Source organism: Capra hircus, chromosome 9, assembly GCF_001704415.2.
Source record: "Capra hircus breed San Clemente chromosome 9, ASM170441v1, whole genome shotgun sequence".
NCBI lineage: Eukaryota > Metazoa > Chordata > Mammalia > Artiodactyla > Bovidae > Capra > Capra hircus.
The window spans coordinates 12,204,083-12,230,832 of NC_030816.1; the positions used below are offsets into that span (position 1 = coordinate 12,204,083).

The 26,750-nt window shown below is 37.0% G+C and overlaps 1 protein-coding gene across 1 annotated transcript; it reads right to left on the minus strand.

Moving 5' to 3' along the window:
• CENPW (centromere protein W) lies at nucleotides 706-9,046 on the minus strand. The gene is made up of 3 exons (XM_005684480.2): nucleotides 8,723-9,046; nucleotides 3,143-3,256; nucleotides 706-1,253 (listed from the first exon to the last, which is right to left on the minus strand). Exons 1-3 carry the CDS (start codon nucleotides 8,846-8,848, stop codon nucleotides 1,227-1,229), a joined length of 267 nt encoding a protein of 88 aa, XP_005684537.1. The 5' UTR covers nucleotides 8,849-9,046; the 3' UTR covers nucleotides 706-1,226.

Sequence of the window (26,750 nt, forward strand, 5' to 3'; positions counted from 1 at the left end):
TGATAACCAAAAAAAAAACTAGAAATAACCAAAATATTCCTAATGAGTAAATAGCTATACAAACTGTGGTACATAAATACCAGGAATAGGATGTCTCAGTAATAAAAAAGGAACAAACTGCTATACGCAACAACTTGGAGGATCAAGAAAGTTAAGACAACTGAAAAAACCAAATTCCCCAAAGTCAAAACCTGTATGATTCCATCACAATGGCAAAAACATAGAGATGGAGAACAGATTAGTGGTTGCCAGGACTTAGAGATGGTAGGGGTATGAGGGGGGTTGTATGTGCAGTGGTTGTGGGGAGCTGAGTGTAATTTATAGAAGAAAAGCATGATGGAGAACTTTGCGGTGATGAAATAGTTCTATATCTTGACAGCAGTGGTGATTTCATAAATCTGTAAATGTGCTAAAATGGTACAAAATTATACATATACTGTACCAAGTCAAATTCCTGGTTTTGATACTGTACTCTTAATTATTTACATTGTTGATAAAACTGGGTATGGAGTACAAGGGGACTTCTCTGTACTACTTTTGCAACTTCAAGTTGCAATGTATAATTATCTGAAAACAAAATATAGAAACACAACTATTAGATGATATGCAATAAACTTCTAAAAGATTTCTTGGGGGGAACAGACACCCATCTATTAAATCCGTGTGATTTGAAAAAAATCAGTCCGTTTCCTCTGTAATTTTTTATTTTTGGTTTTGAAGACAAACAGGTTTTGAAAACACTCTGCTGATGTTTACAGTCAAGAAATTATTTCAGTATACTATTGGCCTAATATAAAAGCAGAATGCATTGCTTATGCAAAGGTATTAAACAGTTAAAATACCTAAAATATATCTAGATTTGACTGTACACTGTCTTCCTTCAGAGATTAAATTGATTCCCTAATTAACAGTGAGTACATCTAAATACTTAAAAACTTAATTCTAAGAAATACATCTCTTCAAGCTACTTCATACACTAAGATTTCATTTTTGATATGTAAAACATTTGCAATACCAACAAAAGGGAAGTAGGATGAACTTGAAATAATTCCTCAAAAACAAAGATTATATAGTTCTATGTGTTTGAGATATTTCAATACCAGCAAAAAAAATACAAATACACACATCCTTCAACTAGTCAATATTTTAATACACAATGTTAACTACTTTGATGTTACCACCTAAAATATACATCATACAATTTTCAAATATGTGTTCTTTGACTTCTAACCTCTGCTCTTCTTTAGAATCACCTGTGAGGGGGAAAAAATGAAGATTTACATTATTTCTAGGGCAAATAAAGCACAATTACTCAACAAAAAGTTTAAAAGTCCTATGTGTATAATATGCAAGTCTCTGAATCCATAAAAAGCCAATCTGGAATGTGATTAGGGAATCTTTTGACTTACAAATTGTCTTAGACTTCTCTAAAATAGTCTAATTCTCTCAGAGAATGTGAAACATGCCTAGATTCTCAAAATCTAGTTTTATAATAGTCACTTCTAGATGTTAATTTCTTCAGTTGTGCCAAAAGTGTCCAGATTAATGGCTCCCAACTTGAGATTTATAGAAAATTTAGTAATTCAGGGAATTAAGAAATCCTATTAAAACCAGGAATGTAACAACCATAAAGCAATACAAATTCATCCAAACACCAAATTTCCTCTGTTTAGGGTGGAATTATATCAGAGACTAAGGCCAGTCATCTCAAGCTGAAAAGCTTGTTACGTAGATAATTTTCACAATACGAAGCCCAGAAGAAAAAGTAAACAAAATGAAGTCTTAAGTTGTAAAGGACAAACAACATTAGAGACCAGAATATATATATACAAAAAAATTATTTTAAAGAACTTACCTTCTTTTAGGTAAGCCTACTTATAATTCACTAATAAAAGCAAACCAATCCTAAATTTAAGATACACACATAGACTCCTCATGTTCTTAAGCCTTGCTTTACCTGCAGAAAACACTTATATTGACTTTAACAGGGCAGAAACTAGTTGAAATGTTTATAACTGTAAGAGAATTTAAAGCCCCTTAAAAAATGCCAGGGCATGCCATTTCTAGACTCTCATGTAAGTCATCAAATAGATTTATACCTTAGGCCAGTACTTCTCTGTTCTACAAGATATTAATATGTGGACTGCAAAATAAAATACTACATACTCAAATTCATTTACAAAATTCTAAGTACATTATACACCCAAATTTACAAAAAGGTAAGTTAAACAGAGTTCAACAAATTACTGGTGTATTTCTTATAACTGTTGGTAACTAAATATGTAACTTTTATATAAGATAACTTCTCATAACTTTACATAACTATAGTTATATAAAAATGTTTACATTGTGGGAAGCTGGACAAAAGGTACAGTGGAATAGTATAGTATTTTTGTACCTTTCATGGGTCTATAATTAGTTCAAAATATTTAAATGTTAAATAAAAAATGCTTATAAAGAGGTAAACTACAAAAAATAAGTCTTTCACATCATCCCCCAGGGATCCATGTGCCAGTTTCTTGCATATTCTCACAGAAATGAGCTCTCTATACATAACATTGTAACTATTCAGGGAGGTATAGTATGTTAGGTTATATAAACTTATCTGACCCCAGAAGCCTTTGCTGTTGCGGCATCTATTAACATCAAATGGAAACAATCTTGGGAATATTCAAGTGAAAATAATCTTGGGAACATATATGGAAAAAAAACTCTGCCTTAAGTTATCACACTCTTACATTATATAGAAGTATCACTAACAAGCAATCTTCTCTGCTTATGTAAGCAATTTGATTTAGAAGTCACTCAACTCAAAACAAATTTAGAAAAATAATTAGGTAAACTTAAAATGGTCAAGAAGAAAAGTTTTCATAAATTTTAAGGTAATAATGCTACTACAGATCACACAGATTAGCATTCAAACATTCATTTTCTTCTAAAGCAATAAAGCAATGGCCATGAATCTTTCCATCAGAAATCCATACTATACATAATAAAGAAAATCTAACTCTGTAATTAAAACTCATGAAAAGGTAAGCATCAACTCAGTCAAGGAAACTGAATAAGGAATCTAAATCAGGCAGAGGTGACAAACTAGGTGTTTTAAGGTAACTGTGCTCAAGAAAAGAATTTCAGATCTTACCTTTGCTGCAGCCAGTACATGCTCCTTTTTAATGATTCCACACTTACTCCCACAAGCATTTATCCGTGACTCTTCTGCTAATCGATGAACAAAGAGTAAACAGTTCAGATGCACCTATAAAAGAGAAAATTCAAAACAATTTTTAAACTCAAACATTGATATTTTGAAATAATGACTTTTAAAAAGAAGATCCCGAATTTTTTAATGCTGCACTATTTACTACTGTGATTCAATCACTTAACTTTTATTTACGGTAGCATAGAATACAGTTTAATATAGGTCCATCTTAAAATTTCATAAAAAAGAGACTTAGTTACTACAATATATGAAACAAGGATGTGTAAAGCTGACCAAAGGCCATAGACAATAGTATTACTCTAAAGGATCATTATATCAAAACTTAGGTAGGACTCTAATAAGAACAAATATTTCTGTTTTCCATTCCAACTAGTTAAGTTTCCAATGTAATTTAAAATCTCCCCTAAGAAAAACATACCAACTACTGTATTTAAGGCTAATCATCTCTCATTCTACAATCCAAGGTATAAAATTTTTTAAGATATTTTATTTAAAATGTCTAATCAAAAACAACTTAATAATTGAAATTTTAAGTTTAATTGAAAAGAGTAGATACAAAGGTCAAGTTACTTGTCATACAACAACATGAGAATAATCATAGCTACTATTAATAATTTTAAAATTTCTTTTAAAATAGCCTTAAACTAGATAAAAAAGCAGGGAATACAAAATTCAAAACTGCACAAAGAACTGGAGTTATATTAGCATTACAGGAAGCTGCAGAAAACGAATGGGAATTCTGTACTATTTTTGCCACTTCTTGTGAACCTACAGTTATCTCAAAATTAACATATAAAGCAAAAAATCTATAAAGATAAACTGACAAAAGTAAACCTCTCTTCAACATCATTCCACAGTCAACTCTGATTGCCAGTTTCTTGCATATTCTTACAGAAACAACTTCTACATATAGGTAAAATATATATATGTACCATAAGATATGCATATATACTACTGTATCTTTATTTAACCTCACTATTTGAATATGTAAATTTTGCTAAATATATTACTTATAGTTCACTAGTCAATCAAAAAGTGCTACTCATTCTATACGCATATGCCTTGAAAACAGTTAAAGTAGAGCACAAAACCCAAGTAAGTGAGAATGTACCCTAAAAATTCCCACCAAATAAAATATAACTCTCAACTCAAAAAAAAGCAAGACTAAAGTGAGTTGCTGCCCTATTTCAATTCTCCACTAGTACTGAGTCTAGTGCTTTTGTATTTAAGTTATTGGTAATACTCCATCCTTTGTTTCTGCCAGGTGCCTGAAGGCACTACCAATTCAGGTTCAATTATTAAACAGTATCTTTAACATATAACTTCTTTGGTCATTTACTTAATGGTACACATTCTTTGGGCTTCCCTGGTAACTCAGATGGTAAAGAATCCAGCTACAATGAAGGAGACCTGGATTCGATTTCTGGGTTGGGAAGATCCCCTGGAGAAGGGAATGGCAGCCCATGCCAATATTCTTGCCTGGAGAATTCCACAAACAGAGGAGCCTCACAGGCTATGGTCCATGGCATCGCAAAGAGTCAGACAAAATTCGCAACTAACACTTTCTTTCACTTTTACACATTCTTTGCAGTGAGAGCAATTAATACACAACACCTAACTCTTCCCCCACAATTCACTAAATGCTAAATAACTGGGTAATGTGGTCCTTTAAATTATTACTTATTATTATTATACAGCAGAAATCTTTAGTGGATTGTTGATGTTTAGGAATGTTTTAGTGATAACTGGGGAAAGTAGGGTAGTAGGGGATTTAAACTGAACATGATAGAGAACCTTTGGAAGGAGATATTCTTTTGGACTTCTTTAACTTTCATGAGAACTCTGAGGTAAATCACCCAATTGATTCTTTACACTATACCTTGTCATTCAAAATATGTTTAAACTTCCTATAATATACCATTTCCTTTTGCAACAAAAACATTCCATAATATGGCACAACTTCCTCCATTAATCTTCATTCTCTACTTCTAAACCTAAATAGCTTCCAGATACCCTCAGGATAAACTCCAAATTCCTTAATACTAAACCCCATTTGACTAGGTTTTTATAATTCCATCTCACCTTTTCCAGCTTCTAGTTCTATGCTAGGCCTTCTGAATTTCTTTCAGTATTCAAATACAATTTTGCCTACTGCCATGCTACTGGTTTATACTGAAAGGCCAAGCCCTCCTAATATATAAGGTTATATGGATCTATGGTACCCCGAACTTCTTATAACTGTACATACACATACAGTAGGCAGCAATTTCTCACCTCTCTTGTTCAATGTAAGGGCAAAACCATGTCTACCTTCCCAGACATTGTATCCCAGTGAACTTTAGCCTGTGGCCCAATATGTAGTTAAGTAGTCAATAATTGTCATTGCATGAGCAAAAAGTCCATCCATATCTCCCCAAATTAAGCAAAAAAAAATTTTTAGGCAATCCCAAATAAACCACATTCTGTTTTGAGACTTGAGTTCTTTACTCTTCATGGGCATGAAACATAGACACTGAATTAACACTACTTTTTAACATCAGAATTTTTTTTTTTTTAAACAACCTATTTCTCTGTCATAAAACAGTTAACTGGTGCCACTCAAGTGCACTAAGGTTTAAATTAAAATGGTCAGAAAAAAGCAAATTTTAAGGTTTCAGGTAGACATTCAACCTTAGGAAAGGTAAGCCATTCCATTAATAACTTACTTTGGGAAAATTTAAAAATTAGCTTCCTTGAGAGGTAAGCCAAAAGATAATTTACAAAGAAATATCCACAAAGACTGGGCCAGCATGACTTCCTCCCCACCTTCTAATAGCACTTTTGAGTTTTACATAAACCATAAGTACTCAGATATTTGCACAGTATCCCTTAGCGATAAATCTAAAAACTAACTCAGCCACAAGAAAGCTGAACAATCTGAGATTAACATATGCTCCCCAGTACTGGCCCGGTGACATACAATCCAGTAAGGTATAAAATAAAACAACAACAAAAAGCCAGTGCAGGAGAACTATAACATAACACAAGGAAGTTATGAATAAAATGTTAGAAATATCAATCCACATATAGTTACATCCCTCTCAAACTGTACACTCAGAATGTTCAAGGAATAAACACAAGGAATACAAAAAGTTCCCAATTTTGTCAAAGTTCCCAGTCAGATGGGAGAACAAAACCCGAAAGAAACTAAAGACACATGTGTGACAGTGGATGATAATGGAAGATAAGATAGATCGTTTCTAAGATGATGAAGGAAGACTTCACTGAGTAAGAGACATTTGAACTCAATTTTGAAAGAACTGGTGTTTGCCAAGCAGAGTGGAATGAGGACATCTTCACGCACAAGAAACATCTTATGCAAAGACAGCAGAGAAGTAGATTAGTTTTGTGTTAAAGACAATGGGAGACACAAAGGGAGATACGCATGGTTCCTTCTCCTCAAGAAGCTGTGTACCACACTGGGAGACAACACTGACACACAAAACTCTTAAGAGAACACTGTCAGGGTCCCAAAAGCTAAACTGTATGATGTAAACTCTTATGGCTATCAAAATTTAGAAAAAAAGAAATAAAAACAGACTGCTTCAATCATAGAGAAGTTTATGGATGATGTGGGACACCTGCTGGGTAAGATTATTAAGTGCCAATGGTAAGCAGAAAACCAAAAGTAAAGAAACCAGAGTGATGCATGACATATATAAGACTGTGAAGGAGAAATAATGAAAGCCAAAGATAAGCATACAATCTAGGGATAGACAGTGGCCAAAAGAACTTCCTTTCCCCTACCACTGCAAATGCTCAGAATTTCACCTCCGACTCCACAACAAAGCCCACCTGTCCATGGGTCACTGTGGGGCAGGCAAGTGTGAATGTGGGAGGAATCTGACTACTTGAGAAATTTCTGGCCAAAAATTTGCACCAACTTGTAATCTCCTTCCCCTCCATTTAGAACCCCAACACCAGTGAAAACTTCACAATTAATTACTTAAAATTCTTTTGAAAATCAATTTCACTTTGATACAGCTCACTTGTGCCACCTTAATCACTACCTTCGGCAAAAGAAGGTAATAAAACAGTTATGTATTGTCTCTTCATATAGAGTCTAAGAAAGGAACCGAAAAGGACAGGAGATATTAGAAAGGCCACTTTTATATGAAAAAAAAATTTAAGTAGTCTAGCAAAAATAGAAATCCTAAAATTACGGGAGGCAGTAGAGAACTAGCAGAGGCTACAGAGAAAAGAGATGGGGAGGTGAGGGAGACAAAAAAAAAAAAAAAACAGTGTAGCTTAGGAACAGATGAGTGCATTCCGAAGACACTCTTCATGTCATATATCCCTATTATTCACAATTCTTCATCCTTGATCTCCTGGAAATTAGGTGCCCACCTGTAGTGGTTCCTTTACTCCAACAGCTCTTATAACAAACCACAGGAGGTGCCGCCTACGGTGCAAACCCAGGGAAAAGTGTTCATTTTGTTAGCGGGATAATATATTCCAGGCATTCAACATAAAAGCCCTCAATTTATTTCAAAACAGAAATATTAAGAGTGGGTTGAATGTGAGCCTTTTTTCTTAGGTGAGCATTATGCAGTAGTTACTATGAGTCAGGTAAAATTTTAACGGTTGACTTGAAAACTAAACTAACAGGTGTTCTCCCTGTCTAGGAAAACGAATTCACACTTGGGAGCATACTACTTACAAACTTTTGGATCAGTGTTCTTTAGTAAGTAAGCTGAAGCAGAAGAAACAGCAATGTATTTAATAATGTATTTAATAACGTAAAGAGAAGGCGAAGGAAAGAAGACCAGTAGAAACGCACTTTTGAAAAGCATGCCTTTTACAGTAGTTAAATGAAAGTAACCCACCCTGAATTTCAAAATCTATTTTTAAAAAACTCTATCTTCGAACCTTCACAAATTTCACTAAGCACAGTGTAAGTACCAGACTGTGCTCCTGAAGAGTGATATTTAAAAACTAAAAGCAGTTAGTTTATTCCTTAAACTGATGAGGCTAAAAGGCTCCCGTTAAAAAAAAAAAAAAAAAAAGGCCAGGATATCTACATTTCAGCGGGCCCCAAAACAACTCAGCGTCGGGAATACTAACAGGCCCAGGTTTTGCTGCGAATGCCTCAAACGTGGGCCTCAAAAGAACTTGATTGGGCTGTTACTATTCAGTCGCTAAGTCATGTTCGACCCCATAAAGTGCAGCACACCAGGCTTCCCTGTCCTTCCTTATTCTCCCTGAGTTTGCTCCAGCTCATGTCTATTGAGTCAGTGATGCCAGCCAACCATCTCATCCTCTATTGCCCTCTTCTCCTCTTGCCCTCGGTCTTTCCCAGCATCAGAGTCTTTACCAATGAGTGGACTCTTCGCATCGGGTGGTCAAAGTATTTATTGGAGCTTTAGCAGACTGGCTGGAGGGGCGGCGAAATACAGGCTGGGGGGGTTGTTTCCTCGATCTGTCCCCGCCCCACTGCCAGTCTATGAAGGGACAAAATCTCACCAGTAGGTCGCTACTCGTCTTCAAACGAAGGTGAGGCTTCTGTCGTTTGAAAACGCGCTTTAGAAAGCCGAGAGGAGCCTTGCGCCTTATCATCTTCCTCTGCGAGACCGTGGTGGAGAGCGCCATTCTCACCCTCGGGTTTTGGCAGCAGCCGCCTCAGCTTCCCGGGTCCTCCTTGCGCCGCACTGAAGCTCACGCCAGCGAGTACACCAAGAACCCCGACTCAGACGTTCCCACAGGCCCCGAGACCCCGGCCGGAACGTTTGAATCTGCCGCCACAGAGCGCGCCCGGCGCCCGGTAGTGACGTTGAGGGCGCGCAGACCCTCCCCTTGGCGCCCGGATGTTGGTGGAACACACTCTTGGTGGACGTTCCGTGACGTCACGGACTGGGAGGGTTGCGGGCTTCGCCTTAGGTAGCTGTTGGAAGCGATTTCTTCGGTGTGCCATAAAGATGTTGGAAATATGTGTAAAATGCCGGTATGCCAAGGCAGTCACGGTTACTGTCCCAGCTTTCACTCTCTACTGAGCCTAAGACCAATGAACGAAAAAGTAGATGAATAGGAGGAAGTTTGTCATGTTTTATCAGGCTTCTTAAAGAACCAATGCCTTCTTAGCAGGGCTTGATTTTCTAATATTAGCAGCTAATATTTTTCACTTTTACATGATTTTATCTGATCTTACCTGAAGTCTTTTCATGAGTCAAGCTTTTCTTTACAAATGCTGCTCTCTTTAATTTTAAGCCCTCTCTGCTTAACCTTGCAATAACTTCTGGTGTAGTTTAAATGCTACCTATTTGAAATCTTCATTTGCAAGCAGTTAACTCTTCCATTTTCCGTGCCACCCCTATAAGTTCTCAGACTTCATCCTACAGCACCTGAAGCACCATCCACTGGTTTCTTGGTTTAATAGATCTGGATATGCCTGCGCTAAGTCACTTCAGTCCTGTCTGACTCTTTAGGACCCTGTGGACTGTAGCCCACTAGGTTACTCACTCTGTCCGTGGGATTCTCTAGGCAAGAATACTGGAATAGGTTGCCCTGCCCTCCTCCAGGGAATCTTCCCCACCCAGGGATCCAACAGGTCTATTGCCTCTCCTGCAACGGCAGGCTGTTTCTTTACCACTCGCACTACCTAGGAAGTCCCAATAGGTCTGGATGTGACTTTACAATTTGCATTTCTAACAAGTACTTAAGTTAGGTTGGCACTGCTAGTCTGACCACTCTGGTATCACTGTGATTTATTTTAATTACCTCTGTTGCTGGGCTTCCCTGGTGGCTCAGCTGGTAAAGAATCCACCTGAAATTCAGGAGATGCAGGTTTGCTCCCTAGGTCGTAAAGATCCCATGGAGAAGAGAATGGCTTCCTGCTCCAGTATTCTTGCCTGGAGAATCTCATGGGCACCCAGGCAGGATACAGTTCAGAGGGTCCCAAAGAGCTGAACACGACTGCTGTGGTAGTTATTGTGCTTTCAGTATCCACATGGATGATCTCTCTCGCCTTCCATTTTCAAGCTCTCGCTCTGCCAATAATCTTATCTTTCACCCTATGAGCTATTTACACCTGTGTTCATACACTAGGCCTTGTCATTGCTAATACCTTTCCACAGTCTCAGTTCAGTTGCATTACTCTTCAACCTTCTCTCATGAACTCCCTCCCTTCAGTATCTCCACTTCAACAGTTCTTACATGCCACTGGGATCTCTGTCCTCTCTGTCTCTCCTGTGCCCTTAACCTTAATCTATATTTTTATCCTCCTTTCTGTGGTCTGTTGTACATCATCATAATATTGCCTTGCATTTCTCCTTAACTCTCTTCATGCTCTTTTTTTTCCCTCACACCACACCAAAAACCTAGCTCTGCTTAAATTAAAAATCTCAATCCACTCTGTTTGCATCTGTGCATTGACATTGGGTGATGCCATCTGCTTTTAAAGCTTTACATATTTAAAAGAATATTTGAATAGAATATGATGGTAATAATTATATGTATCCCTGTAATGAAGTATGTCCTTACACATTATCTTATTTGATTTAACAAAATTATAACATTAGTAAGGCTCAAATGGGTGTTATTGTTTCTATTTGGCATGAAATTAAATAGAGAGTTTAAGTGGCTCTAAGTAAAAGAGTTTATGTGGAAAATTTAAGACATTACTCCTTTTCAACTTTCCATTATGTTATACTGTCTTTAAGTGTAAAGGAAGCATCTAAATTCTGCATATTGCTTTTTAAAGTTTTTAATTTATTTTTTATAGATTTCAGCTTCAATTAGTAGAGTCACAGAGTAAAATATTAGTAAATTTCATCATAATTTAAATGTTCAAAATGGCCTCCTTTTCTCTTATGGTTTTTCAATAATTTAAGTTCCTTTGATCTAGAGAATAAAAATCACAAGGCAGCTATTGAAACCCTAACCACACAACTAGACTCTTCTCCCTAAACTAGACATGCTTTCAGTGATGACAGCCCTTGACTCCAAATCCAGGGAAAGTAAAAGGGAATCTAGATAGGAAGGACAAGATCTAGACAGGATCTTGACATCAGCAACATAAATACATCCCTTTCTTTATCCCCAATTTTTTCTTCTAAAGTAAATTTTGCCTTCATTTGAAAAGGGCAAGGCCCCTTTGATACTGCTGTTTACTTTGAAAAGACAAAAATAAAATGTATTCACAGAAAACTATTGAAGGATTTTACCTACTCTCATGTTATTCTAAGAAGTTGCTGTAAATGAGAAACAATTAAGCTACTGAGAATTTTTGTCTTTTCTTGATGACATTTCTTGATGTCTGCTAAGATTCTTTTTAAGACAGTGATGAGTTTGTTTTTCAAAATCTATCCTAAGGAAATTACCCTAAATATAAGATACATTTTATGCAGAGAGTTTTTTTTTTAAGTTTTAAAAACGTCTAATGTGTAAATTTGGGTACATGCATTCAGTTAACTATTACTATAGCCAGGTTAAAAATGACATTTATGAAAGTTAGTAATAGCCTGGAAGAAGGTCCAAGTTTGTGCCAAATGGGAGAAAAATACCTGTACACCAAACTAAATATAATATGATCCCAAGCATATTGAACGCATGTACACATACACAACACTGGGAGGAAACATACCAAAATATGAACAGTTTTTAGGTACTAGGAATATGGATAATTTTGTTTTACTATTTTAATGTTATCCAATATTTGTAATAAACATACCTAAAGAATTAATAAGATGTTTCATATTTTAGGTAACTGATGTTGTATATGGTTTGTTTACTGAATAAATTTCATTAAAACACTTCTATAAGAAAATTACTTTCATTAGAAAAAGCTAAAAATCAACAATACCTTCTGATGTGTGACAAAATCTTAGAAAATAATTTGACTTTGCTTTTCATGTTTTCAGTCCCTCAGTCATGTCCTACTCTTTGCAACCCCATGGACTGCAGTTTGCCAGGCTTCCCTGTCCTTCACCATCTCCTGGGGCTTGGTCAACCTCATGTCCATTGAGTCAGTGATGCCATCCAACCATCTCATCCTCTGTCGTCCCCTTCTCCCCCCCTGCCTTCAATATTTCCCAGGATTAAGGTCTTTTCTAATGAGTCAGCTCTTCTCATCAGGTGGCCAAAGTATTGAAGCTTCAGCATCAGTCCTTCCAATGAATATTCAGGATTAATTTCCTTTAGGATTCCTTTTCATAAGTTGTACTAATGCATACATATATAAAATATTACTAGGTAATATATTCCTGTGAACTAACATTTTTGGATCATTTTAAATGAAATGAATGGTTTAAAAGATTATTTCTGTCTTGTGCTTTTGTGCTTATCAGCAAAATGTTACAAAAAGTGTTAATTGTAATTAACACTGTTTAGGTAGAATCTTGGGCTTCCCTGGTGGCTCAGACTATAAAGAATCTGCCTGAAATATAGGATGACCAGGGTTCAATCCCTGGGTCAGGAAGTTACCCTGGAGAAGGGAATGGCAACTGATTCTATTATTCTTGTCTGGAGAATCCCATGAACAGAGGGGTTTGATGGGCTACAGTCCATGGTGTTGTAGAGCTGGAAATGACTGAGCAGAAACTGTTACACTTTTCACAGGTAGAAGCTCATAGTTTGTGAAAGGTTTTGACACATTGTGCTGTTTGGTCCTTAAAATATCATGTTGATTATAATGGTTAAAATAAAAATTTTAATCTGCCACATAAACCACCGTTGCCAAAAATTTCTACTTTAAAACCCTTGTTATGGCTTCCATTCATCATTTGTGAGATACAGAAGTTCACAAAATTTTGAAATGTGTACTATTTCAGGTTTTCATCAGTCCAGTGGTTTGTTAGACTAATTGCTCCAGGAGCTTTAGAAATGTTAACCTTACTTGTGAGGCCTCTTAAATAATATTTATATTTCAAATGCTTAGCTCTCATAAGTACATCTCCTCTTCCCATCACTGGTTATGTCATTTTTCAGATTGCATATGGAGTGGTTACAGGGACACAAATTTATTTTCCAGTATTGATAAAAAGATACTGGCTTCGAAACCAATTCCTGTTATGAGTGCCAGATACCTTAGACTTCTTGATGTGTTTTCCATGATAAAAGATGCCTTTGAAATAGGACATAGTAATTCAAAAGAAATGGATATTGTCATGAAATACAAAGTGGAAATAAAATCATAAATCAGTAAAATCAACATTACTAACAATAGTTTTTCTGTAACATTTTATTGTTGGTTGGTACACTAAGACAAATAACTGTTAGTACAATATTATTTGGAACAGGATAGTTCCAGAAAAACATCTATTTCTGCTTTATTGACTATGCCAAAGCCTTTGACTGTGTGGATCACCACAAATTGTGGGAAATTCTGAAAGAGATGGGAATACCAGACCACCTAACCTGCCTCTTGAGAAGTCTGTATGCAGGTCAGGAAGCAACAGTTAGAACTGGACATGGAACAACAGACTGGTTCCAAATAGGAAAAGGAGTATGTCAAGGCTGTATATTGTCACCCCGCTTATTTAACTTATATGCAGAGTACATCATAAGAAACTCTGGACTGGAAGAAACACAAGCTGGAATCAAGATTGCCAGAAGGAATATCAATAACCTCAGATATGCAGATGACACCACCCTTATGGCAGAAAGTGAAGAGGAACTAAAAAGCCTCTTGATGAAAGTGAAAGAGGAGAGTGAAAAAGTTGGCTTAAAGCTCAACATTCAGAAAACAAAGATCATGGCATCCAGTCCCATCACTTCATGGGAAATAGATGGGGAAACAGTCAAAACAGTGTCAGACTTTATTTTGGGGTGCTCCAAAATCACTGCAGATGGTGGTTGCAGCCATGAAATTAAAAGATGCTTACTCCTTGGAAGAAAAGTTATGATCAACCTAGATAGCATATTCAAAAGCAGAGACATTACTTTGCTGACTAAGGTCTGTCTAGTCAAGGCTATGGTTTTTCCTGTGGTCATGTATGGATGTGAGAGTTGGACTGTGAAGAAGGCTGAGCGCTGCAGTCCACAGGGTCTCCAAGAGTCAGACACGACTGAGCGACTGAGCTGAACTTAGGGCAAATAAGAGAAACCCAACAGTTTAAAACTTTTGCTCAGCTGAATGGACCCACCTCAGATCATCAGGGTTTTTTTTTTTGTTTATTTTCTTTTTAATTTTTCTCATTTTGTGACTCCAGGGATTTTTCATACTGGCCAGGCTTTCAATGAATAGATCGTTAAGAATTCTCTAAGAAAGCTGAATGACATCCATATCAGTTAATTCTCACCAAAAAAAAAAAATTGCTAATCATTTCTTGCCAGGCAAAACTTGTCTTAAACCCCTAAAAAAGCTGTGATATTTATCTGGGAGAAAAAAATAAAATGAGGAAATTTTCAAAATTTCTTATTACTTAGCAACTTTTATAAGAAAGTAAAAGGGGAGAGAGCATGGTGCTATAATGAAGCAAGTAATACATCTTCCTCTCCCACATCAGGATTCCCAGCCTGGATCAGCTATGAGAATTAGCTGGAGAGAAGATTTAAATTGTGCATGAGTTCAAAGTTTTAAGTTTTACTCTAGACTGTATTGCAATGATGGAATAATTATGAGACTAGACTAGATTTTTTATCATCAAAACAGAGGTCTTTTAGTTTATTACTAATGAGAGACAGTAAAATCATGAACTTTCCCTCTAAGAAAGAGAAAAAGAACAGGTTTTGAGGGAGAAAGAGAGAAGGAATAGAGTTAGTTTCTGCTTTCACTTCATCAAGTCTATCTTTTTCAATCAACTCAAGCGATTAAAATATACAATTTTGAAACGTTTTATTCTTTGCATTTACCATGTGCCAGGAACTGCTCTGTACACCTAAGGAGCAAGTGTGAATTTAATTTTCTCTAGGATTTTAAAAATAAGTACCATCATTATCTTCTTTTAAAGAGAAGGAAAGTGAGACCCAGAGGTAACATTCTAAAACGGACCCTTCCAGTACATGGTGAAAATGAAATTTATCAAAGAAAATAACTGGGAACAATATAAAATGTCCAGTTAAATAAATGCAGCATCTCCACAGAGTGCCATACACTCACTTAAAATGATAATTTTGGTCCCAGGTAGAAATATATAAAAATATAGCATAGCATGGAAATTGAAAAAAACAAAAAAGATATTCTATTATTGGTACTTTTGTTTATATGTCTTTTGTTAAAAATAAAGTTTATTAAAATAGCTAGAAAACTCACAAAATGTGAAAGAAAAGGTGTGAATTTATGGGTGACTTTTTTCTCCGTAATTTCCTACTTGTTTCTAATGTGGTGACGTTACTCCTGTATAGGAAAATAAATGTATAATAAAATGGGGAGAGGAATCTTCTTTTGAAACTTTTGAACATATTGAGTCAACGTGATTTATATTTTAAAAGTTGATTTAAACTAGGTTTTTCGTACAGCTGACTGTTGAACAACACGTTTGAACTACTGAAGTCCACATATATGTGGAATTTCCCCCCAATAAATATATGCTACACAATTAGACTGATTGAATTTGTGGATATGAAACCTTCAATAAGGGTAATTTACCTACTGCAGTGACACAGATTTCTGACTATGGTAGGTGCGGGTGCCCTTAACCCCTGCATTGCTCAAGGACTAACTGTATTATGAATCTAGCAATGGCCACAGCAAAATTGTCTTTTTTTTTTTTAACATGGGAACATCCTTAAACTTGATCTTCTGTAAGCCCATTAGTGATCAAGCAAGAACAAAGGAGAAAGTGGAAATGAACCACACACTCTTTTCTTTACAATCAACATCTGAAAATCACACATACAGTTGACCCTCCATCAGTTCCTTTCAGTTCAGTCCCTCAGTCGTGTCCGACTCTTTGCAACCCCATGGACAGCAGCACACCAGGCCTCCCTGTCCATCACCAATTCCCGGAGTTTACTCAAACTCATGTCTATTGAATCGGTGACGCAATCCAACTATCTCATCCTCTATTATCCCCTTCTCCTCCCACCTTCAATCTTTCCCAGTATCAGGGTCTTTTCCAATGAGCCAGCTCTTCACATCAGGTGGTCAAAGTATTGGAATTTCAGCTTCAGCATCAGTTCTTCCAATGAATATTCAGGACTGATTTCCTTTAGGATAGACTGGCTGGATCTCCTTGCAGTCCAAGGGACTCTCAAGAGTCTTCTCCAACACCACAGTTCAAAAGCATCACTTCTTTGGCACTCAGCTTTCTTTATAGTCCATCTCTCACATCCATACATGACTACTGGAAAAACCATAGCTTTGACTAGACATACCTTTGTTGGCAAAGTAATGTCTCTGCTTTTTAATATGCTATCTATGTTGGTCATAACTTTTCTTCCAAGGAGCAAGTGTCTTTTAATTTCATGGCTGCAGTCACCATCTGCAGTAATTTTGGAGCCCCAAAAATAAAGTCTCTCACTGTTTCCATTGTTTCCTCATCTTTTTGCCATGAAGTGAAGGGACCAGATTCCAAGTTCTTAGTTTTCTGAATGTTGAGTTTGAAGCCAACATTTTCACTCTCCTCTTTCACTTTCATCAAGAGGCTCTTTAGTTCTTCTTCACTTTCTGCCATAAGGGTGGTGTCATCTGCATATCTGAGGTTATTGATATTTCTCCCAGCAATGTTGATCCCAGCTTGGGCTTCATTCAGCCCAGCGTCTCTCATGATGTACTCTGCATATAATTTAAATAAGCAGGGTGACAATATACAGCCTTGACATACTCTTTTCGCTATTTGGAAACAGTCTGTTGCTCCATGTCCAGTTCTAACTGTGGCTTCTTGACCTGCATACAGATTTCTCAAGAGGCAGGTCAGGTCGTCTAGTATTCCCATCTCTTTCAGAATTTTTCAGAGTTTGTTGTGGTCCACACAGTCAAAGGTTTTGGCATAGTCAATAAAGTAGAAGTAGGTGTTTTCCAGGTATGGTTCTAAACGCGATTTCATTCCTCCTACCATCTTACTGGGGTTTCTCCTTTGCTTGACCCTCCATATCAGCAGATGTATAATCATCCCATTGTGCTGTGCCATTTTATATAAGGGACTTGAGCATGGGGAGTTTGGTATCTGGCAGGAAGGTGAGGGTCCTGGAATCAGTTCTAACCCCTCAATCAAGGGACAATGATACCATACCATTTCTATTCCTCCAGACAGAACTCTGGTATATGACCACCCCCAAGATATAACTCGGGGTACAAAATTCTACTTGTATTTGGGCTACCATGTATCCAGATAAAAACCAAAGGATGTGTAATAACAGTCAGGCTGTGACTGACTGTTACATTACACTAATTACATTCCTACGATGGATTTTGAACTCAAACTGGAATCAGAGTACATATCTATCCTTGAGAACTTGGGTAAGTAGCTTAATTTCTCTAAACAAGGATTATATTATCTTAAAAGGGGGAAATACCTAGTGCTATAGTGATACTGTACATTTCCCATATTTTGGCAACCTTCCTGTTTTCATAGGAAATAATTATTGTGTGACTCTTGTAAAGCTATCCTCATGCTACGTGACACACAAGTTTCTGTATATATCAAGATCCCATAATAGTTCATTATTATGCTGTGTAAGATATTTTTCTACCAAAATTAATCATGAAATTTTATGATTAGCTCAATTATAATAGTCATACACCAAATATAAAGATGTGCTTTAAAATAAAAATCTTGCATTTAACTGCACAGCAGATGATGACATTGGTATGCTTGTATTATCCTCCAAAATTCAAGTTTCTATTTACCTCTGTACATAATTTTAATACAATATTAGAGACAATGTAAAGAAAATAACCAACAGCAGCAAACACAAGAGAAGTAACAGACACCTGAAATAGATCCTCAAGAACATTAGATGAAGAAATAATTGAATGAAGATATAAAATAAATATCTTAAAAATTTTTAATTAAAATTGTCATTACCAAAATATGAAGCCAGTCATTTTTTAAAAAATAAAACAGAATATTAATAAATTTTCAAAGACTATTCTTTGAAATTAATTAATTAAGACATTAAAAACAGCAAAATAGAAAAGTAGTGACTCGTAAATTGAAGAAATTATAAAGTAATGGAAAAGACAAAAGAGAATTTTTTAAATATAGAGGAAAAATATAGGAATTCCAGGAGGAGAGACTAGACAGCATTGAAGAAAAGAAATAGTCAAAAGATATTGGCTAGAATTTTCCATAACTGAATTTTCACCATCCAAAAACCATGAATCCTAGGCAAGATAAATAAAACAAAACCTACACCTAGAAACATGTTAGAAAAACCCCTTAATACATTGACAAAGGAAACATGGTAAATGGGTCTAGAGATTAACCACAGCCTACAAATGAAGAAAAATAAGCTAATAACATAATTCTCTATAGTAACCACAGAAGCCTAAAGACAGTGAAAAAATAACTTCTGTTTTCAGCTGCTGCTGCTCAGTTGCTTCAGTCGTGTCCGACTCTCTGCGACCCCAGAGACGGCAGCCCACCAGGCTCCCCCATCCCTGGGATTCTCCAGGCAAGAACACTGGAGTGGGTTGCCAGTTCCTTCTCCAATGCATAAAAGTGAAGAGTGAAAATGAAGTCGCTTAGCCCTGTCTGACCCTTGGTGACCCCATGGACTGCAGCCTACCAGGCTGTTCCGTCCATGGGATTTTTCAGGCAAGAGTACTGGAGTGGGTTGCCATTGCCTTCTCCCTATTTAAAGCTAGCAACACTCAATGTAGAGTTTTATAACTATCATTCAGAGAGAGGGCAATATAAAAAACATTTTCAGACAAACCAAACAAGATCAATACTGTCAATAACTTTTACAGAAAGAATGTCTATAGGATCCTCTTCAGGAAAAAAGAAAACCAGAAAGAAGAAATTGGATATAAACAGTAAAACACGAGTGAGTTCAGTTCAGTCCAGTCGCTCAGTTGTGTCCGACTCTTTGCTACCCCATGAATCGCAGTACGCCAGGCCTCCCTGTCCATCACCAACTCCCGAAGTTCACTCAAACTCATGTCCATCGAGTCGATGATGCCATCCAGCCATCTCATCTTCTGTCGTCCCCTTCTCCTCCTGCTTCCAATCCCTCCCAGCATCAGAGTCTTTTCCAATGAGTCAACTCTTCGCATGAGGTGGCCAAAGTACTAGAGTTTCAGCTTTAGCATCATTCCTTCCAAAGAACACCCGGGACTGATCTCCTTTAGAATGGACTGGTTGGATCTCCTTTCAGTCCAACAGACTCTCAAGGGTCTTCTGCAACACTACAGTTTCTAAAAAACATTGATTCTATGAAATAATAATATTAAATTTGGGAGAATTTAGTGAAAATTAAATCTTGGACGACAATGACTGAGATAGGAGGAAGGATAATCAGAATGAAAATATTCTATTTGAGGGAAATAGAATGGAAATATTGGATAAGTTTATATTTTACTAAATGTGTATATTAAAATATTAAACCAGTGTTTTTAAAAGAAGAGGAATAAAAAAATTTAATTATACACACTACCATCCAAAGAAAGCAGAATTAGCCAAAGTCATGTGGTACAAATAGCAACATTTTATTCACAGGTATATGAAATAATAGAGTAAAAATTTAAAGGAGAATAAAATATCAGTCTTAAAATGACTAAAGTTAGAATAAAAGCTAAAGAGAGTCATTTAACTGGAAAATAGATTTAGGGGAATTATCTAGAACATGGAACAAAGATACACTGTATAAAATTGTGGAAAGTACTGAAGTGAAATGAAGAGGTATTGAGGTTAGAATGAAAATGCCCAACATAAATCAAAGATGAGCTTCATATTGAGGGACTAGAGAGAATAAGGGAGAGGCAATACCTTTTTTAAATGGCCTAGAATTTTCCAGAGCTGACAAACAACATGAAATCTCAGATTCCTAAAGTAGAAGCAGGAAAAAAGAAATTAATATATAGCAAATGCACCATAGGAAAATGGCAGAAAACCTTAGAAATAAGAAGATATTAACAACAGAAAGATGAAAGGGAATATTTCTTAACTATTTTAAGGAAGACAGTATAGTTGTCACATAAAACTATATAGATAAGAACAATAAAACAAAGTATTTAGGAGGATCTTACTTATGAACTAGACAGAAAATTCTAAACAAAAATCTTTCACAAAAAATCAGCAATAGATTGAGTAATACATTTAACCCAGGAATATAAGGACTATAACTTTGGAATAACTACTAATAAAAATCTATCTCAATGACATATTAAAGGAGAAAAATACCATAGGAACATTTCATATGATAGAATTAAAACAACTTTGATAAACTTTATCACATTAGTAATTTAATAAAACTACTAGCAAACTAGAAATAGAAGGAAACTCCTCTCCCTGAGGAAGGTTTTCTATCAAAATTCAGTGCAGATAACAAACTCAATTTTGAAACATTTCTTTATAAATCAGAAGAAAAGATGCTTCTCATTATTAAATTAGGTGATCCTTCCAGTGACATAAGGCAAAAGAAAGGAGAGAAATAGGTAGAAGAAAGAAGAATTTGGAAAACTGTCACTATTTTTAGAAAATACTGTGAGAATGCTGATAATTTCAGGGACTACAAGAGGATAGCAGGTTTTTTTGATATGTTTAATATATAAAATTAGGAGTCTCAATGCACTTGAACAACAAACAGAAAAATACACTTTATAAAATGGTATTATCTACAATGGTAACAAAAACCATACATTTCCTGAGAATAAATCTAATAAATGAGGTACAATTCAACAGCCTAGATTCCAGGTTCATCCGTCTCATTAGAATTGACTCAAATGCATTCCTTTTTACAGCTGAGTAATATTCCATTGTGTGTATGTACAACTTCCTTATCCATTCATCTGCCAGTGGACATCTAGGTTGCTTCCAGCTGTTGTGAACAGTGCTGCGATGAACATTGGGGTACATGTGTCTCTTTCAAATTCTGGTTTCCTCAGGGTATATGCCCAGCAGTGGGATTGCTGGGTTGTATGGCAGTTCTATTTCCAGTTTTTTAAGGAATCTCCACACTGTTCTCCAAAGTGTGTGTACCAGTTTGCATTTCTACCAACAGTATAAGGGGGTTCCCTTTTCTCCACACCCTCTCCAGCATTTACTGTTTGTGGACTTTTTGATGACGGCCATTCTGACTGGTGTGAGATGATACCTCATTGTGGTTTTGATCTGCATTTCTCTAATAATGAGTGATGGGGAGCATCTTTTCATATGTTTATTAGTCATCTATATGTCTTCTTTGGAGAATTGTCTGTTTAGGTCTTTTGCCCACTTTTTGATTGTGCTGTTCATTTTTCTGGCATTGAGCTGTATGAGCTGTGTATATATTTTAGAGATTAGTTCTTTGTCAGTTGTTTCATTTATTATCATTTTCTCCCATTCTGAGGCTGTCGTTTCACCTTACTTATAGTTTCCTTCGTTGTGCAACAGTTTTTAAGTTTAATTAGGCCCCACTTGTTTACTTTTGTTTTTCTTTCCATTACTACAGCAGAACTAACTGTAATTGCAAAGAAATAATTTCTCTATTTATGGATGTTCAAATTGAACATCCATAAATAGATAAATTATTAAGCAAATTATAGTACATCATACTCAGGAGAGCTATCAAAGAGTAGTATAAACCTGTATGAATGTGTGTTTGATTGATTGCATTGATGGCCCGATTCTTTACTCCTCCTATTAAAGATAGGGCATTCTGCTCCACTCTTTCATTCTGAGCTAGACACAATCAATCCTCTCATTGGTCATTGACATGTTATCAAACAGGACACAGCCAGAGGTGAGAAAAGTTCTTGTGCACTGGGACTCACTCTCTTACTGCCCTTGCTCCTTCTCCAGAACCATGAGAACGTCCCTGGGAGAGCTTGCCAGGAAATTGTGAGGAACACCTTGGAGGAGAGCTGTGTCAGCACTATGCTCACTATGCGGGCCATCCTACTCCAACCAGGCCCCTCAGAGCCTCCAGCTGACTAGAGATAGATGTCTGAGAGACTCACACTGTGATTAGCCAGACTGAACCCAGATCAGTAATGCCTAGATGACCACAGGCTTACAAGACAAAAATCATTTGTTTCAGTCCTTTTACCCAAACAGTAAATAACCAAGGAAAATTCTAGTTGGAAAAAGACTGTCATAGAATATTTACAATGTCATTTTCTGATCAGAATTTTTCCTGATAATTTATCTTTTTGGTAAAAGAGAACTGAAACGTTTGTCACCATTACCTCCCCTTAAATGTCTCCTTTAATTGGCTCTAAAGAGAGTTATTTTGATTTGAAACAAAGAGACTGCCAGATATTTCTCCAGCAAAGATGGGTTTATTTGGGATGAGCTGTACTATGCTTAGTTGCTCAGTTGTGTCCAACTCTTTGCTACCCCATGGACTATAGTCTGCCAGGCTCCTCTGTCCATGGAGGTTCTCCAGGCAAGAATCCTGGAGTGGGTTGCCATTTCCTTCTCAAGGGGATCTTCCTGACCCACGGATCAAACCCAGGTCTCCCATGCTGCAGGCAGATTCTTTGCCATCTGAGCCACCAGGGAAGCAGAGTTAGAATTTAGAGTCTGCAACTATGAAGAAATGCATGCAAATCCCTGGAGAGCAAGGGAAGAACTCTTTTATACAAAAAGTAAGTTGGGAGGCTGTAGTTGCTGTAATCATGTCTGACTCTTTATGACTGCAACTCTATGGACTCTATCCCGCCAGGCTCCTCTGTCCACTGGGTTCTCAAGGCAAGAATACTTGAATGGGTTGCCCTCCTCTCCTCCAGGGGATCTTCCCTACCCAGGGATCGAACTTGCAGATCGAATCTGCCTCTCTTACATTTCCTGCATTGGCAGGCAGGTTTTTTTGTTTGTTTTTCCTTTACCAATACCACCACCTGGGAAGCCCATAGAGTCATGGCTTTTCACTGGCTGAGTCCTTGCCAGGAAAGAACAATCTTCCTTTTTCTTATTGGGCTCTGTTTCTGTCACAGCTTCCCTTTCTGGTCTCCCATATCTAATTGAAATTTCTGTTATTAAGTTTTTTACAGAATTGAAATTGCATTCAGTACTCCAGTTATAATTAGTATCTAGAAATTTACATTTGCTAAAATTTAGAGTTAGAAAACCTCAGTGTATATCAGAAACAAATTTCTATAAGAACCAGTTGCTTCCAGAATATAACATTTTAGCAAGTGGTTAAAGAGAATTATTAACAGGGTTTCAAAAAGTCTAGAGCAGGTTCTTCACATACAATTGTACCATTATAAGATTGGAAGAATCCACAAGAGATTGCTTGGTTTCAACGCCTAAATTTTAAATCAGCATTCATTTTAGGAAATAAATTAATATGTGCATCTCTTTTATCTCTGCTCTCTATTTTATTAAAACACTATGCTATGCAGAGTAGAGTCATGATTTGTTTGTCAAACTTTTGCAAAGCAGGTACTGTCTTAGCAAACAAATAGCAGACATGTTTTTCTGTTTAGGTAAATCTTAATAATCACAGCTGGTTTGGTAATTCAGTTATTCAGCAAAGACATTATAAACTACTTGAAAAGAAACCATCTGGTTTGCAGTTGTAAAACTGAAACCAATTAAAACATTTGAATGGCATTTTGTTTTTCATATTAATCTGTAAAAATATGTTTTGCAAGTTCTAATTAGTAGTTGATTTTTCTCTATTACTTTTATAATATGAATCTGACTCTCGAATAAATTTTAAGTTCAACAAAGCTGTTTTTATTGTTTTTTTTATTGGGATACCAGATGATTTAAATGATAAAAAATATGAAATAGCCATGCACTGATACCCATACACCCAAAGAGTGTAATATACAGAATTCATCTGTATCAGACTTGATAAAACAAAACAAAACATACCACTTCACAAAAATTGATTGGTTAGGAATAGCCTAAGAACCTGAAAATTCAGTTCAGGTACTATCACTGTGAAAGAAAGAAGGGAAAGAAAGATTGTAATCAAAAGTATACTTTTTCCCACTCACTCTCACTTTGAAACTTATTCAGTGATGTGAGCTTTTCACTTTGCCTATGGAATGAAGCACAAGTAGCCCCATGACTCTTCTCACTTTCAGATAATAAAAAGAGTTATGATCACTCTGGGTTTGGTACAATAATCAAAGCCTGGATTTGGTACTTAGAATGTCCAATCTCATTACAGTCAAAGTGTCCAACTGTATTCAAAATTAGAGCTACTCCTAGTCCTTCAGGTGGATCTTCAGTTCAGTTCAGTTCAGTTCAGTTCAGTCACTCAGTCATGTCCAACTCTTTGTGACCCCATGAATTACAGCACGCCAGGCCTCCCTGTCCATCACCAACTCCCAGAATTCACTCAAACTCATGTCCATCGAGTCAGTGATGCCATCCAGCCATCTCATCCTCTGTCATTCCCTTCTCTTCCTGCCCCCAATCCCTCCCAGGGTCAGAGTGTTTTCCAATGAGTCAACTCTTCGCATGAGGTGGCCAAAGTACTGGAATTTCAGCTTTAACATCATTCCTTCCAAAGAACACCCAGGACTGATCTCCTTTAGAATGGACTGAGGCCTGTAATTAGCAAGAAACCAGTAAAGCCAAGAGGATACTAATTTTGTATCTTTTTGTCTCTGATTCTTCCCCTTAGGTCTTCTCTCCTCCACCTCCATCTAACCATGATATTTGAACCTTCCCTCCAGACCCAGCGTGAGAGGAGGACAAGGAATGAGCTGGGAGCAGGGAAATTCTTACTTGACTGCCACTGTCTTAAGTTGCTTCTCTTTCTCAAGGGCTGGCAGATGTTCAAAGTCAACACTTTCTCCTTTGAGCAACTTTTATGTTTGTATAGATACAGAGAACAGTAGTGATTACCAAAAGTGAAGAGGGTAGAGCGGGGCAAAATGGGTCAAGAAAGTCCAACAGTATGGTGACAGGAACTAAACTTTTGGTGGTGAGTTCCCTGTAGGATAAACAGAAGTCCAACTATAATACTGTATACATGATAAACAGAAGTCCAACTATAATACTGTATACATGAAACTTAATAGTGTTAGAAAAACCAGTTGAAAAATAAAACAAACAACCCACCCACCAAAATGCCTAGTCTACCCGTCCCCCATTCCAAGTGGTCTCTGTCCAGCAGTCCCCCTGAGAAGGGCAAATGCGCTCCCTTTCAGTGGCTGCTGACCTCTCTACCATACTGAGTTTGACGACCCACCTCTAGCCTCTCCTTTTGAGGCTCGTTTGGCCTCTTGTGGACTTGATTGTACAGTATCTTATAAAGCATCTGCTCCAACTCTCTCTTGCTGAAATTTCTATGATGTGCAACAAGCACTCAGACATCCTTAATCCCACACACCTAATACAACATGACACTCCCCACAGAGGAGCTTCATTCCACTTTCATTGCTGCTAGCCATTCCCTCACTCTATACTTCCCTGTGACTCCCTAGCTGCAGGGACATAGCTCAGCCTTTCTGAGTAATCCTGGTAGAAATCCTTTCTTGAGATGAAGAGGGAATCATAATTTTGTTCAAAAGAGACTTTTCAGTAATCTCCCCTCCCTGCTTTGTTTATTATTTATATTTCTAATGAGAGTAAAGAAGGCTGAGTGCTGAAGAACTGACGCTTTCAAATTGTGATGCTGGAGAAGACTGTCAAGAGTCGCTTGGACAGCAAGGAGTTCAAACCAGTCAATCCTAAAGGATATCAACACTGAATATTCATTGAAAGGACTGATGCTGAAGCTCCAATACTTGGCCACCTACTGTGAATTCGTGTTTGTGTGTTAGTCACTCAGTTGTGTCAGACTCTTTGCCATTCCATGGGCTTTAGCTCACCAGGCTCCTCTGTCCATAGAATTCTCTAGGCAAGAATACTGGAGCGAGTTGCCATTCCCTTCTCCAGCGGATCTTCCTGACCCAGAGATCGAACCCAGGTCTCCTGCATTGCAGGAAGATTCTTTACCTCCTGAGTTACCAGGGAAGCCCAAGGAGCCAACTCATTGGAAAAGCCCCTAATGCTGAAAAAGACTAACAGCAGGAGGAGATGGGGGCAAAAGAGGATTAGATGGTCAGATGTCACCACCAACTCAATGGACATGAATTTGAGCAAACTCTGGGAGATAGTGAAGGACAGGGAAGCCTAGCATGGTGCAGTCCATGGGGTTGTGAAGAGTCAGATACAACTTAGCAACTGAACAACAATGCTAGTAAGGGTTTTTTTTTTACAGACAATTCCTCTGAAAAATATCATCTTGGCCTGGCAGCTCACTTTAAAATTTCATAACGCGTTACATTCTAATATTGAAATTAAATTTTCTTGTTAACATCTGGCCTCAATAGTGCTTGTTTCTTATTCTTTTTTTTTTTCCATAATAATTCCTGTGCTGTGCTGCGCTCAGTTGCTCAGTCGTGTCTGACTCTTTGCAACCTCATGGACTGTGGCCCGCAAGGCTCCTCTGTCCACGGAGATTCTCCAAGCAAGAATACTGGAGTGGGTTGCCGCTCTCTCCTCCAGGGGCTCGTCCCAAC